This window comes from Aptenodytes forsteri, unplaced genomic scaffold (genome assembly GCF_000699145.1).
Source record: "Aptenodytes forsteri isolate BGI_AS27 unplaced genomic scaffold, ASM69914v1 Scaffold32, whole genome shotgun sequence".
Classification (NCBI taxonomy): domain Eukaryota; kingdom Metazoa; phylum Chordata; class Aves; order Sphenisciformes; family Spheniscidae; genus Aptenodytes; species Aptenodytes forsteri.
In genome coordinates, this window is record NW_008795138.1 from 367355 (window position 1) to 383519 (window position 16165).

Consider the following 16165-nt stretch of genomic DNA (forward strand, 5'->3'; position numbering starts at 1 on the left):
TCGCCTGTCCCTTCTGAAGAGTTTATAGCCATCCATTGCAGCACTCCAATTGTGAGTGCAAGAGCGTGCGAGAGCATGCAAGAGCATGCAATCTTACTTATATTTATACACGTATTATGTTGAAAAGTGTATATTGTTGGTCACTTAATTTTGCCTCCATATGCACAGTAATGTACAGTCAATGTGTTATATCAAACACTTCTATTTTTCTCAAATAAATTTCAGTATATAATTGCAGCTGGTATAATACAAAACATCATTTTGTGAACAAAGACAAACTGATAGTGCAATTTAATAAAAATGACTTTTGGAATAGGGCAATTTTATATAAATATTTAAAACAGGAGAGGGATGGTTTTTGGATTAAATGACTGCTGGGTCTTCTGCCAGTAAAGAGGATGAGATTAGTGAGAGGTCCTTGAGGAAGAAACTGTTCATTTTCATTTGTTCCACTCCTTTTAAAAGAGAAACAACATTATACAAAATGGCCCAAAACTCTATTGAATACAGCATAGAGCCTCCTCCCAGACATCAACCATATTTTTAGGTAGAAAAAGCTGCATGTCAGTGGTGAAGAATAATCTATGCGTATGTGGGTGTTGCAGGCATAACATTATTAATGCATCATCATTTTCCCATTGTAAAAATGCGCTGACTGACTTGTGCAAAAATAGCTGTGATTCCTAGTCACCACATTTTCAGTGGGTACAGTCAAATGCAAGATACAAGATTGTTTGAAGAAAGAGAAAATAGCGTGATTTCGGCACCCTGCTTGGAGCTTTCTGAGCGGCATCTCGGAATAATTGACAAGCATGGCTTTTCTCCTACATTAGGTCTGCAATTGCATTCCATGCACCCCATTACATCCGGCAAGGTATCTGTCATTTTCACTGAAGCTCTAAGTGGTAGGTATGTATGAGGGGGAAAAATTAGATGACACATGACTGACTCGAAGTCCGCTCATATATCATCTCTACAGATCTGACATGACACAGCACTAAACCCGAAGCCTTTGCCTTCTTATACTTTTCTTTAAGAATAAAGCATTTCCATGTGTTAGGACCTGAAAAAAGATGGATATAACCTAGGAAAAGAAGGAAATCACATTTCAGCAGAATAATGGTCTACACAGAAATATACAAAGGCCCCTCAAGGAGAGACAGCTCTGTTACCTATGAAAATATAATAAAATAAATTTCACTGAAATGTATTTATCATTTGGTTTCTGTTTCTCAAGATTCTAAAAAATATTGGCTAAGGTTTCTCTTAGAAGAAAAACTTTACATTGCAAATGGAATTGCTGTGATTCATTAATCTTTAGAGCAAATAAAATATTTCTGAGGTATAGGAGAAACAGTCTGCTCTGCTACAAATGAGTAGTGAGATGAGCTTGTGCCAAGGTGATGTCATTGGACTCTGGTGGGGATGCAGCTTCCCGACTAATGGAAAAACTGTGAGAACTGAGCAAGTAAAAAGGAAAAAGAAATACACCTGTGCCTTGGGTGAGTTTTCAGTGAAAATATTTTTTGTTTCTTTTTTTGAGGTCAGGGCTGAGTTTGCTGAAGCTAGCCTTTAATTCCCAAAATATTTGAGAGAATTTGGCTGTTAAACGCCTTGATCACTGCTGTTGCCAGAACAAAATCTCATCGTGCAGGATGTAGACTGCTTTTAAAATCCGAGTAACTTCATGTAGGTTGAAAGTAAAAACCATCTTGAAGGAAATCCGTAGCAACCTGCAGCACTGGGGCCATAAAAAGCATCTAATTTTGGGTTGGCAGGAAGAATATTAACCTCAGCCTCCTGCCTTTTGTCCCCACATTTTTCCCAGCTATAGCAGCTTCCTTCCAAGCAATGGAAATTCACTGGCTCGGATGGCAGTCTAGCCAGAACCTAACTGACTACTGGGAGATCAATGGGAGGTAGAAACTCCTAATGCAAAGAACCTGGCAAACTGTGGACTTTAGATTTTGAGCCACAGTGCACTGATGAATATTAAGGAAAAGCCATTAATTGTTGACTATTGGCTGAACAGCACCTGCTACTGAATTCGAAGGATCTTATTAACATGAGGTTCAGAGGTGGTGGTGATCTGTGTATACACACACACACTAAAAATGGAAAGGAGGAAGCCGGTATCATTAACTCTGTTTATCTTCGTGTCAAAATCCAGACAAAACTCTATCAAACTGAGTTCTGGTAATCAGAGGCTGTCCAATGTAATGATATTTCCCTTGAGTGGCTATTAAAGGAGGTTAAATGGAACATTTTGTGTATTCACCTCAAACACATTGTACTTCAGTCTGACCTAGACAGATCAAAATGTGTTTGGAAGTTAATATGGAGAATCACAGATGAGACACGAGCAGAAGTTACCAAACATACTCTGCAGGATATTGCTTACAGAGTTACCACTAATTTTCAGCACTCCCTGTTTTCCTTAAATCTCTTACAGCTATTAATTTGGAATTTACTAAATTGGAATTTACTTTCTCCCTGCCACTCTCTTTTGAAAACTTCGAGCTTGTTTAACTAGATGAAGGATTCAAAGGCAGTCTGGTGAACTGTCGAACAAGCAAAAGCAGTTTCTAGTGGTCTGGACAATCTTTCTTAAAGTCTGGGCGGAAAAATGGTGGAGATGTTTTTCCCCCTGCTTGTGACATTCAGCAACAGAGAAGGCGCGACTCACACAGTACCTTTGCCGACACCTGCATGCTGTTTTCTTGCATGTTCATGATGGCTTCAGAAATCTTGACATCAATAGGATCCATGACTGATTCAATGTTGAATGGTCCCTCTAATCTCTCCGCTACCAGAAGCATAGCATCTGTTAAAACACAAAGCAGCCATTCCCTTAAAGAAGGGATACCTTCGGGTGCCTCAGGCAGACCAGTGTCACCAGCCAGAGGTGTGGGTACCAAGCGCTCCCGAGTAGGAGCTCGTGGGGACGTGTGGCAGCGGGACCGTGAAGCCTGCATGGCAGCTTCCCAGCTGTCAAAAATATCTTCCCCTACCACTGCCACCACAGAAAGAGGAATAAAGACTGTAAAAGTTAAATTAATAATAGTTGCCATAGAATTATCGAGCTTGGGGTAAAATTATTTTATACAGCATCGCACCACTCGAAGCAGCCAGTGCTCTGGAGTGTACTTATGTAGTATCCTTCCCAAGAAAAAGCAGGATGATAGAAATGAATCCCTGGGGTATATTCTTAGAGTTTGTGTGAGATGATGAAAACTTTGATATGATATATCAGGGTGTTATAATTAAAGCAGCTGTTCTTTCTGACCTTAATGATCTCATTTTCTTGCAATATGAACAGCAGATGAATATTGGATTTCTGCCATAGCGTATAGGTATAAACCATATTTGCCTTGCTACATTTTCAGAACATGGTTGAAAGTTGTATGCAGAAAAATATATTCTTTGTATGTTTTGGATTTTAAAAACAATTGTTTGCTTAATTTACATTAAAGCCCCTCTCCAAAAGAGTTTTATCTATTTGTGTTCATTAACAAGTAAAACCCAAGCAACTGAACAGAAATTAGTAACAGTAAAAAAGGTTTGCCACATATCACATATGTTTGTCTACACACAGACACAGATTCATCACAATTTCTGTGGCAATAGCCATGCGATAAACTGGGTTTATACTATACCTTTGAACATCATATTTGATCCTTGTCTCATATGTTAGCATTTAAAATTTTCAGCATCTAATTAGCTTTAAACAGATGCCACTTGCAATTTTAACACGATAAACAAAAATCTTCACATGCTCTCTTCTTTATCCCTCAGACTTAAGCTCCAAAAGGTACTAACCAGACTTCCTTCCCAAACAGACCCCACGTGTGCTTTGCTGTTGTAAGCACCAGTCCCACAGCGGCTATGGGGAGAAGGCATGGAGCACCCGGTAGCCCCGATGGTAGCTCCACACTTGCCTGGGGAGTCCCGGGGCTTCTTTCCAGCCTGCATGGCCATCTTCTCCCTCCCCACAGAAGCACGTGTGTGTGGATGTATGGGAAGAAGAGGCTGGTGTCTCACCCTAGCAGCTAAGACAGACTCCCATGCACAGCCTGATCTGAGGGCTACAATATGTTGTTTATATGCAGTCAATGCATGCTTAAAAATCCCACTAAAACTGCAATTACTTGGCATGTAGTACCTAAGCACTTTTGCAAATTTGGGTCTAATATTTCACAGTACTTTTAGGCTGGAAAGAGTGAAATGCCAGTTATTTGGAGTGGGGCATATAGCACTTGTTGCTAACTGCGAGAGATGGTGAGATGATAGGAAACTGGTTTCAAACAGAGCTGTTATTTTGGCTGTACATTATTTTAAAATTCTTTAGTTTAAACCCTTTCCAGTGGGAAACTCGGTGAAAACAGCACCTAGCTCTGATAGAGAAAACAAAACAGTTTTCATACACATGAAGATACACACACACATATACACATGAACATGCATACACTTAAAGATCCCCACATAATTTAGCAATTTTTCCACATGCAAAGAGAATTTGTGAGTGTGGGCTAATATAAAGGATTTTCTTCCTCACACATTTGGAATGACTTGTATAAAACATGCCTTAGTACTTTGTGAGCAATGTGATCAGCCTAAATCTTAGCTGCCACAACCAGTACTAGGCATCATTAGGGCACAGGTCTTGGTGGCTGGATTTTGGTGGTTTAGTTCAGGATTAGGGTTAAGATTAGGGTTAATGCATAAAACAATCACAAGGTTTGGGTTGGTTTTTTTTTGGTAGGAGTAGCCCACAGTTTAGGTTAAGGACAGGTGCCTCTCTGTACAAGCACACTTGTACAAAGTGTTGGACAAGTCTAGTGCTAAGCTCAAGTACATGTTTCGGATAAGAGACTGTGTTGAAGTAGAGTTCAGTAAAGAGGTGGTTGCTGGAGACCCTTCATGAGAGCAGGTGGTGGCTTGAGTCTACTGTTGTTGAACTTGCTGTTTCTTCTGATGGCATGGGGCACTAGTTCTGAATTAAATCTTGACGTGGAATCTCAGCTATGTAGCAGAAGAGAAAAGTGCATCATCCTTAACTGAACAAGAACCACAGCTTTAATTGTAAGAACAGCCTTTCCTCAAGCAAAGTGCTTTCAACTTCAAAATTAGTAGTTCTAGGAGATGCAAACTAAAGATCTGTTCCTGGCTTAGACAGTTTGTACCTTTAGAAAAAAACATCCTTTAGTTCATCAGCTTCTATTTTCTGAACCTTAGCCCTATCCATAGACTTAGTCTTTCCTTAGTCTTTGTACTGGAAGTGGGCAGAGGCTGAGAAATGTGGGTAATTCCTGGCTGCCAAAGGTCTCTGTGAGCTTTTTGCTATGTTGAGCTTCCTTGTTTGATATAGTATGGTATAGGTCTGATGGTGCGTTCCAGAGCTTGGTTCAAGTTAAGGTTAGAGTCAAGTTTATGTTTCAATCACATAGGATATAGCTTTATGCTAAAAAAAAAGGGAAAGAAAAGAAAAGGAAAAAAAAAGAATAGAGAGCAAAATCAAGCAGTAGATCCCAGGTTGTCCATATTCTTTAATTGCTATCTCCTTCTCTGGCTTGGAATGACTCTGGACCACTCCAGGCAGCTATTCACAACACAAACCTGCAGAGAAGCTAGCCTGAAGCAGTGAGGCTGTGAGCCAACAGTATCACTTGACATTGGAGCCCTGCAATCTTTTATTTAGTTAGCACTATAGGGATATGGCTAGGGACCAATGGGTTAAGAGAAAAGTTTAATTTGAAATATCCACGCCTTTGTTGATGACAGGTACATCTTTATATCAGCAGTTTGTATTTTTGTTTTGGAGCTAGAATGTGGGACAGGACTAGTGTTAAACTACAGAGACATAGTTGAAGAGGCAGAGTCTGAGAAATGGATTAAATGCTGGGATGAGGGAGGCTTGAAGGGCTAAAGTAAAACAGGTTCCTCCTGCAACATTATTTCTGAGGCTGACACAAGTTATGCTTCCAGTTAAGGCTCATTTTAGGGCTCAGCTCAGACTAGAAGTCTTGGGCAATTGCACAGTTCAGATGAGCTCTTGCACAAATGGAAAACTAATGTTGTTTGAGGACTCATTTTATCTTCTTCAGTTTCAGCAGGTGTGTGGGGCCATGGTTGATTTAGCAGTGACTGGACTGCTGGGTTACTCCTGTCTCCTTCTGGCAGGAGTACAAGCTCAGTCGAGCAAAAGAGGATGAACAAGTGCCACTTCTATGAACTCCAAAATTATTTTCTTAGCCTCTGTCTGACTGAGCTCTTCCTTTTACCCTTTCTCTAACGATCATGTTCTCCCTAATATTAAGTCAAACCTATCCAGATGATATCTGACAGCCCTAAACTGAGAGAAGCCTTGAAGAGCAAAGCAGTCATATTATTGCGAGTGTGCATGCCCCTTGGGAACATAAACACTACTGTAGTTAGCTAGCTTCTATCTACTGATTTTTTGAGTTAGCCCTCAGATTAAAATTCAGACTGAATTTCCTATCCTTAACATTGATCTCTAGAAAAAAAACCAAACCCACAGTGTGTTGTCTTAAGGTGAATTCCTCCCTTGGAAAATATTTCCTCAGCTGATTAGGTTGCATCCTCTTGTTTGCCAACCCTTACCCTCACTGCAGTGCTAAACCTTATTATTCACTTGCACAATTCTATATGAACACATAGGTATCCTATGCAACTGAATGAAATAAAAGCTGTTACACTGAATATAGTGAAAATCAGATGAAATTTAGTGATCTGAGATTTATGACAGGACAGTCAAAATGATGTAATGGTCCTTCCCAGACCGCAGGTCTTCAAATCTATAATCATGTAACAACAAACACAATACTGTTGTCCCAAGTCTCTTTTTTCTCCTAAAAATGTTATGAATATTATTACAGGAGAAGCTGGAAAGCTTTCAAAATGAAGTTAAGAAAATCTATATACCTCAGTCTTGAAATCTTAATTCTCAAGAACAGACCTTTGAACGCAAAGAAAGCCTAATTCAGTTCAGTGGGACTCTGTGTGGGTTTAATAATTTCTCAATCAGCTCAAATAGTAGATATTGGGAGTTTAATTATTGTTTGTGCTATAAAACTCTGAAAACTGATTGATTAATTGACTACCTGTTTTTTATGTTGTTAGTACACTTGGACTGTATTGTTCAACTACATAAGTTCTTTATTTTTACCTCTTTTGCATTTTTCAAAATCTGCTTTGCTTAGGCTGTGCATGTCTTCCCGCTCCACATACTACAGCACTTGGCAAAAAGCTGGCATCTAGCTGCGGGTGAGTGGACCAGGAACTCAGTTTAGGTAAGTCATTCTTGCGTTGCGGGTTTGTTAGTGACTCGGAAACAATAAACATGACTAATTGCTCACTTGAGGACATGGGCTTGCAAAACAGTCCTCAGAAAGTGCAGAGCATATGGCACACTAGATTCACTGTCAGTGCCGCTACTCTCGACCTCTCCTGCTAGATGCATGTTGCTCAAAACAGGAGTGGGAACCTTCCTGATGCAGTAAAAAAACCAAGTCTACCGGAGTCCCAGGGTGTAGTCCCAGGGGCCCCAAAATGTCTCTGCTGGCTGAGCACAGCAGCTCTGTTTAACTGCTTTGTATTCCCTTGAATACACCAAGAAATACCATAGATATTTGACAGTAGCTCTTAGAAGGACATTGTTTCATTTTAAGCAATATGTAAGAAAGATATCCTGCAGAAATTTTTGGTTTACTTCACAGATTTTTTTTTTTTTTTTAAGTTTTATAGGTGCCATTTTAATGAGACACACAGGACAAAGCTGATCACCATGCTAAGTGATTTATTGTGTAACTTAAAAATTCAGAAGGCCATTTGTGAATTGCAAGATATGATGATGTTTTGTGAACCCTGATCATCTCCAGGCAAAATAATGGATAGACTAACAGAAACAGACAAGAATCTGCCTCTGTTTCCTAGGAACTGCGTCAAGCCACTGTCTTTTTGACTTATCTTGATACCGAAAATGATGTCTTCTTGTTTATGTTGCATTTCCTTCAGGGCACGTTTCCAGAAAGCTTCCTAGTAAATCCCAGATTGAAACACAAGGAGCAGGGACAAGGACACTGATTTATGAGACATCTGACAAGTGAAACCCCCCCCCAAACTAGACTGAAATATGAAGTTCCTGTAAAAACAATCAATGCCTCCTTTTTCTTGCCACCTTTCTATCATCAAGAAAATGTAAGGAAGGTCTGATAGGGAAGACTCCAGGAGCAGATAGGAAAGACTCAGGGAGCTGATAAGGGAAGGCATTTTTTGAGTCTGTCTTAGTTTGGCTGTAACATCAGTTTTTGCTTTCATGCACACTTTGTTGTTTTTCTACTTTTAAATTATCAGTGAGATTCCAGCAGTGGCTGAGCTTTCCCCAGGGAAATTCAGAAAAGCATCTGTGGATGAAGTCTCTAAAAATGTTGTTTCTTCAGGGAGACAAAGAATGGTAAAATACTAAATTGCATGTCCTTCACAAAATCTTAAGGTATATTTTGTTTTGGAAAAAAAGGGAGGAAGATCTTATCTTAAATTTCCTATCAGGAGGTTTTCTATTTTTTCTAGTCCCATACATGTGGTCTAACACTTATTTATGAAGAACTGTGAAGTGCTTGTTCACATAGTTGCTTGTGAAAGAATGTAAGGATAAATTTTTATTTGGGAAGCTTCAAAGGATTAGTCTACGGACAAGTCCATGGATTGCAGAAGAAGAGAGGTGAATCAGTTGTAAACAGACTGAGCAACTTATTGCAGTTGACTATGACCTTGAGAGTGGCAATGACTGTTTTGGAAAAGGATATGACTGTTAATACGCTGGGCTGCAAAGCAGTGCTCATTTGGTAGGTTCCCAACCTTCTGACCAAGGGCAAGGGGAGGCGGGAGTTTGGGTTGTGTTTACTACGTTATGTAGGCAAAACTCAGTGAGTTTTCCATCATGACACTAAATATAAATAGTGGTCATAAAATCTTTAGAGCGTTAGATGGTAAATTAATGAAACAAAACAAAAAATAAAAATTGAAAAGTGAAATATGGGTACATATTGACTTTTTAGAAATATAATAACAGTGGAAATACATCTCTCTAGTACTCTGCCAAAACTTTTACTGCTAGATTATGATTTACTAAAAAAATTCAAGAAGAGGAAAGTAAAACTCCACCTCACATTTAATGAGGTGCTAAGAACTCTTTTCTCAGGAAATTAGAATAAGGCATGGCAGTGATGTCAAAACTGCTGTTTTTCTTAGGGTCCACAGTCCCCTTTTCACATTATTATTTGTATGAGAACACTGTATGGTTCTATTCTGATGAGGCTTAGTTGACAGATTTCCTCTCTGACTATCATTAAGCTCCACATATGTATTGGCATAAAAATATTATAATTCTCTACATCCTGCTCTTTTTTTTTGGGGGGGGGAAAGGTACTTGTCTTAAAACTCATGTTTGCACCTGTATAAAGGGGATCTCAATATTCCATATTTGGTTATTCAGTTATCAATATCCAGTTAAGCTAACCTGTTAAGGTATGCAGGGAAATGACTAGTCCTTTCCTGAGGTTTAGGTAAGTGAGCAAAACATGAGAAACTGCTGGATGTGGCGTGAGGTTTTCCTGGAGGTAACAAGTAACAGTGTAGGCAGCTGAACAAAAGTCACAGTTAGCACCGTGAAGAATGGCAGGATTTCACAGATGCTTAGCAAAACAGGGAGCAATGGGGAAACAGTACCTGGAGGGGGTTGTTTACATGGGAGAAAACAAGGGCAAAGAAATAGATGGATTAAAGCGAGCTGGGGAACAAGCATGGGAAAATGGGGAGAAGAGGACATATCAAAGAGGCCATCCATGTGGAAGCACTGCTGGTCAGCAAAATTGTTGCCTGCCTGATCACTGCAGTCTGCTCTATATTCTTATTAAACTCTATTCCTAACCATTTTCTGTTTGAGAATAATTGTGTGGGTGTGCAGTATTCTCTGTGTGTGTGTGCATAATGTCCTGCCAGCAAACTTCAAGCTGGACTACCTGGCGAGTAGGAGGAGACCAGCAGCTGGAATGACCCAAGGTCTAAGCTGGACACTTGGTGAAGGGTCTAGGTCTGGGTGCAGAGTCTGGATGGTCTTGAGGTCCAGGCTATGGTTCAAGGGATCTGGTTCAAGATGCGTGTGCATGTGAATAAAGGGGTCTGCGTGCCTTCCCCTAGTGAACTGCCACAGCAGCCAGAATCCCATCCTGATCTGTGTGGCGGAGCTGTTTTCTGAGACAACATTGGCAATGCGCAAGGCAAAAGTCGGACCCTATATAAACTTCAGGTCAGTCTTAAATGCTTTCTAAAGCTTAATAACACTTCACGGCAGTCTGACAGGGATCCGTTCACCCTCTCAGCCCTTCTGAGCCGATCGTTTCTGTAGCTCTTCCTAGAGCATGGAGTTCTTCAAAGGAGTAGCGAAGGAGAATGCAGTCCTGAAGGTGCCTGCCTTTACACAGTACAACCAAGATATGGGAGATTCATTTAAATTTTTTTGCCTGCTGTGAGGAGGCTCAAAATTTTACCTGCTGGAAAAACACCCTAACCACCTCTGCTATTCTTATGTGCCTGATAGCTCTCCTTTCAAAGATGTTTCTATGGAATATTTAGCTATTGACCTGGATGGAAAGATTGGTCTCTATCTTAGTGTTTAAGGCACACAGTTATGAAGGAGTGAATCCAGTTTTCTGGCTTATGCTTGTAGGGTTGATGTCCAAAGGCTGATATAATGAAAAGTATATCATAAGTTCTTGCAAGAGGGACTGGAATCCAGAATTGTCCCTGCCAAGTTAATTACCAATTCATTAAAAAGGCAAACTTTAACAATGTGTGTAGATAATCAGATCTAGTTATTTATTATCTATGTTTAATTTCAGTTATAAGAATTTACAGATGTAAGAACTATGTGGGTTTTGATATTTCTGATCAGCTATGTAGCCATGTTGATTGATGACAATATCACTTACTCTTCCCTCAAAAAAGGAAAAAAAGAATTGTTAACAGTATGAATAAGCTAAAGTTTTCCATACCCAATTCTGTAATAATGGAGAATTTTTTATCACTCCTGCTGGGTTTGTCTCTAACTGTCTCTTCTATGTAGAGCAGCTCAAGAAAACAGTTTAATATCATGTACAATATATGTATGAAAAAGTTATTGACACGCAGTTGTCATCTTATTGCAGCTGATAACAACAAAATGAATTTTTTAGGGTGAACTGCAGGTTCACTAGATTTTTTTGAGCATTTCGCATAGCATACATTTTTCCTCCATGTATTGAAAAAACCGACCATATTAAAATGATTTTGCTTCTTTGTCTTTCTATAACTTTGAGCAATTCTAAATAATTTAGCAGACTGTTATTAGATTATATCTTATTTTTGTTCACGTATGCAAAAAGAAAGTAGCAAAGACTAGGCAAAATGGTAATCCTTGTCTACTCTTATTATTCTTCCACTACCCTATGGGAGCTGAATGCAAGATATTCTTCTGAACTGGACTTTTAGCAAATGTTATTGACAAATGTTGTTGAGGATTCTGTCTGATTGTCTGACATGAATCAATAAAATGCAATACAATTATAAAATCTTTGTCTTGTTGCTTTTTCCATATGCCAAGCGATGTTTAAATAGTCTCATCATCAGTCACAGAAAATGTTGTTAGTAAATAAAATAACCTGCGTGATGCATGCCTGTATGCTACCTGTTACAGTCCATTCTTTAAATTTGTATTAACATAGACTAGCGTGCATAATTCTTTCAAGATATGTGGGGTTTGGAACACTGAAAAAAGTCCATCTTTCTGACTCTTCTTTAATGAGATATGCTCAAATTGTTGAAGACGGCAAATCATAGCCTGAAATGTCGTATTTAAGGTATCTTTTCCTCAGTAAAAATCTCCTAAGTATACAGCTCGCATTATCTTGGTACAGTCACAGACGTTAGAACCTCAAAGATCTTTTCAGCCATTCCACTGCCCATGCAGAGTTACTACCCACAGTACACATTCCCTAGCGATCTGTCCAGCCCAATTTTAAAAGAGCTTAGTTATGTTCTTCCCACTTTTTTTTAAGAAAGCTATTTCATTGTCTACTGTACATCACTATTAGAATATTCATCCACTTATGTGGTGTATTTTTCTGCTGCTTAATTTCACTCAACTATTTCTAATAAGCTACCTCATATAATCTTAAAGAGTCCTATTCTTTTCTTAGTTTTTACATCCCTCAGAAATTTGTAGACATCTATCATACCCTCCTTTAGTTTGTGCTCGGTCACGCTTTCCATGCTAATTTTTTTACTCTGTTTTCATAAGTGATTTCCTCAGGTCTTTTGCTGTTTTCTTTATTTCCTTTAAAAGAGCTCTCTGGTATTGTGGTGTCTACAACTAATTAAACTTTTAAAGTTGGATCTCATTAGTGTTGTTTTGCAGAGGGCCTTTTTGGCCCATATGTCTGACTCAGAAAACTGTCTTGATTCCCTTGATGCATCTGATTTCCTTATCCTCTTCATCACAACTGATTTATATAATTCATATTTCCCATGTCAGTCCTGACATATTTTTTCAAGTGTCTCCTCATGTTCAGAATTTACAGTTATTATATTTTCTGCACTGGTTTTTATTTCATTCCCTACTTATATTTCTAAATTTTGTGCAGTAGAACTTTTATCCAACCTTGACAGAATTTATGGTACACTTTTGAAAACATAATTAATGAGCTGTCCATTATCTCTTCTTGAGAAGTGATACATATTTTATTTTTATAAGCAATTTGTAACAAGAAACTGTTTGGTTATTTCAAGAATAACTTCACCCTTTAGCAGCATCTAATCTACACATAATCTTTCTACTAAGAAGTGTGGTGCCATCTATCACTAATGTCTTCTGTAAAAATCCAGTTTAAACCTAATAGACTTGCCATTCTTATTGGCAGTTGGCAGTTTAAGAATTACACACACAAAAACATTGGTCCTCATGCTATTTTTTCTTTTCCTTGAATATTTTTTTCTCTTCCATATTCTCTTTCTACTGCTGCATGTAGTGCATCTTCAGGGCTACATTAAGATTATCAATGAATTTTTAGCCATTCTTTGGGTTAGAAGGGTCCAGCGGATGGCCACCTAGATGATGAGAGGGTTGGAGAACTTGACAAATAATGAAAGGCGGAATGAACTGGGTTATTCAGCTTATGAGGAGCAGGCTCAGGGGAGGTCTCATCAATCTTCAGTGCCTAAAGGGTAGGTACAGAGAAGATGGGGAAACTGTTTTCACATGGATGTGGAGTGGCAGAACAAGACACAAAGGGCACAGGTTTCTGTTTGGCTATAAGAAAAAAAAATCATCACGTGAACAATTAAACCCTGGAATAGGTTGGCCAGGGATGTGGTGGAATCTGTCTCACTGAAAATATTCAGACTTGGCTTGGCAGAGTCCTGAAAAACCTAATCTAAGGCCCTGCCTTCAACTGAAGGTTGGACACTAGAGGCTCTCCGCAGGTCCCTTCCTAACCCAGACTTCTCCTGTGATTCTGTGGTTGGGCTTCGATTCATTTCACCTATCTAGAAGTTAGGCTTACAATCTGAGTTAGTTGTAGAAAGCTTAGGTTGGGATAACTTTTGCTCCAAAGACATTTTTAACAGACTCCACAGGACTCTATGCTTAAGACTTTGCTGTTGTAACCTTTTCATAAATGATCTGGGAATGGGGGGTAAACAGTGAGGTGAAAAAGCACACTGGTGTTACTGTTCAGGAGGGTAAGATGAAGACTGTCCCAGAAAATCTGAGAAGGACCTCATGATACTGAATGACTGAGCAGTAAAATGGAATCAAGTGATGAGCATAAGAAAAAAAAGAAATAAATTCTAACATTTTTCAGGCAGTGAAGGGCTCTGAGATGACTTGTCACTCAAAACCAAGCTTTTCGGTTCATACTACCATAACATCGGTTTAGCAGTCGTCAAAAAACCCCACACTGAATATTGGGAATAACAAGGGAAGGAACAGACCACCAAAGAAAACATGTTTATATTTATGAATAAATCTACAGTGAAATAACATCTTGGATACCACATTGCAGAAGAAGTTATAAATGCAAGCTTTCAAATATGACACAAATCATAATCTAACATTCTACAGTCTTGAATTAGAAGAATTACTGGAGGATGTAATAGAGGCCAGCCAAACTGCGGGTGACATGGGGACATGTTAGGGTTCATTGTCTATTCCAGTACAGGAAGGGGGATGTAGAATATGAAACTAGAGGATCACATTTTATTAATTTCTTAATGTTACAATAACGATACCTTGCTAATCCCAAGACTATGTGGCAAATTCCTTACTGTTGCCATAACTATCAGAGAACATCTGGATGCTCCTCAGTTCCTTTGGTAAATTCAGCCTTTTTTTCTTCTGAATCAAAGAAAAGTTTTGCCCCTGTTTTATGTGGGAAACCACAATTGCTATTAAGATCTGAAACACATATTTTCCAGGTACCAATGCCAGATTTTTGAATAGATATCCTGTGAGTAACATCTTTCCTGCTACTTTGTCACTAAGCTAACTTTATGCCTTTCCTTGCCATAAATAACCAACCAACCTATGGCCAGCTTTGCTGGCATGAATCCATCCCAATGGTACGGCTCTTAGGGAGGTGTCACACACAGTTGCACGGACAAAATTGATTTTTGTCTTTCATCTTATTGATTAATATGGAAATGTACTGCGGATATCTCATTGCGTTTAAAAGCCTGCCACTATGCAGAGAATTTTGAGATGCCTAACAACATTTTCTCCCAGTGAGCCCCAATGCAGCAAATAAAAATGGTGGGGTTTTTTCCCCCCACAGAAATGCTTGAATCCCAAATGACTGCATGCATCAAGGTTGTCACAAATCAATACAGCTGGTATGACTAATCTATTTATTGCTTTGACATTCCTCTTGAAAGGAAAGTGCAATTTCTGTATGTTTGCCTAGCTGCACTAACTATATTATGGGGATGAAACAGAACTAATCAATAGGATAGGGGCAATGCTGTAAAATCCTACACTTGAGCTCCTTAATTCTTCTAAATTATCTGTCTTGATCTTTTAAACGATTGGGAGATCAAGAGTAAAAATGTTCGTCCAGTCTAGAGAAGGTCAAAGTAATATAAAGTTAAAGTTCATCACACAAGGCCACTTGCCTGGTATGTTGTAATCATCATAAATATTAATAACAACACACAGACAGCGTTGACCAGAAGATAAAAGATCTGTTCCCACTAAAACTTTCACAGCAGGAAAAAAATTGTTTTAATTGAGGGTAAAAAATTTAAAAATGGAACATTTTTCACAGAAAGATTGCTGGCTGGCTGCACACAGGTGAGGCTTCCAGGCCAGTGGCCAGGGAACCATCGTATTAATTGTCCCTCAAAAATTTTGGATTTTCTAAAATGAGCATTTTCCAACAGAAAAAAATTCATCCAATCAGCTCCAGTTTCATCCAAGAGAGATTTATGAATATGAATGTTGTGGTTTAACCTCAGCCGGCAACTGAACACCACGCAGCTGCTCACTCACTCTCCCCCACCCGGTGGGATGGGGGAGAGAATTGGAAGACTAAAAGTGAGAAAACTCATGGGTTGAGATAAGAACAGTTTAATAATTGAAATAAAGTATAATAATAATAATACTACTACTAATAATAATAATAACAGCATATACAAAGCAAGTGATGCACGATGCAATTGCTCACCACCTGCCGACCGATGCCCAGCCAGTCCCCGAGCAGCGGCCCCCCCGGCCAGCTTTCCCCCAGTTTATGTACTGAGCATGACGTCACACGGTATGGAATGTCCCTTTGGCCAGTTTGGGTCAGCTGTCCTGGCTGTGCCCCCTCCCAGCTTCTTGTGCACCTCCAGCCTCCTCAGTAGAGCATGGGAAGCTGAGAATTTCTTGGCTAGTGTAAGCACTGCTTAGCAACAGCTAAAACATTGGTGCGTTATCAACATTGTTCTCATCCTAAATCCAAAACACAGCACTGTACCAGCTACTAGGAAGGAAATTAACTCTATCCCAGCAGAAACCGGGACAATGAATTAACTATATTTCCCCATAAGACTGCTGAATATCATAAAAACAGACTAG

General features: G+C 39.2%; 1 protein-coding gene across 1 annotated transcript in view; it reads right to left on the reverse strand.

Annotated features, from left to right (window-relative positions):
• Positions 1-16165, reverse strand: part of GPC6 (glypican 6) — a 574538-nt gene that overhangs the window by 71233 nt on the left and 487140 nt on the right. The window contains exon 5 of the mRNA XM_009278474.1: positions 2694-2824. Within this exon, the coding sequence (XP_009276749.1) occupies positions 2694-2824 (131 nt within the window). The remainder of the gene's footprint in view (positions 1-2693; positions 2825-16165) is intronic.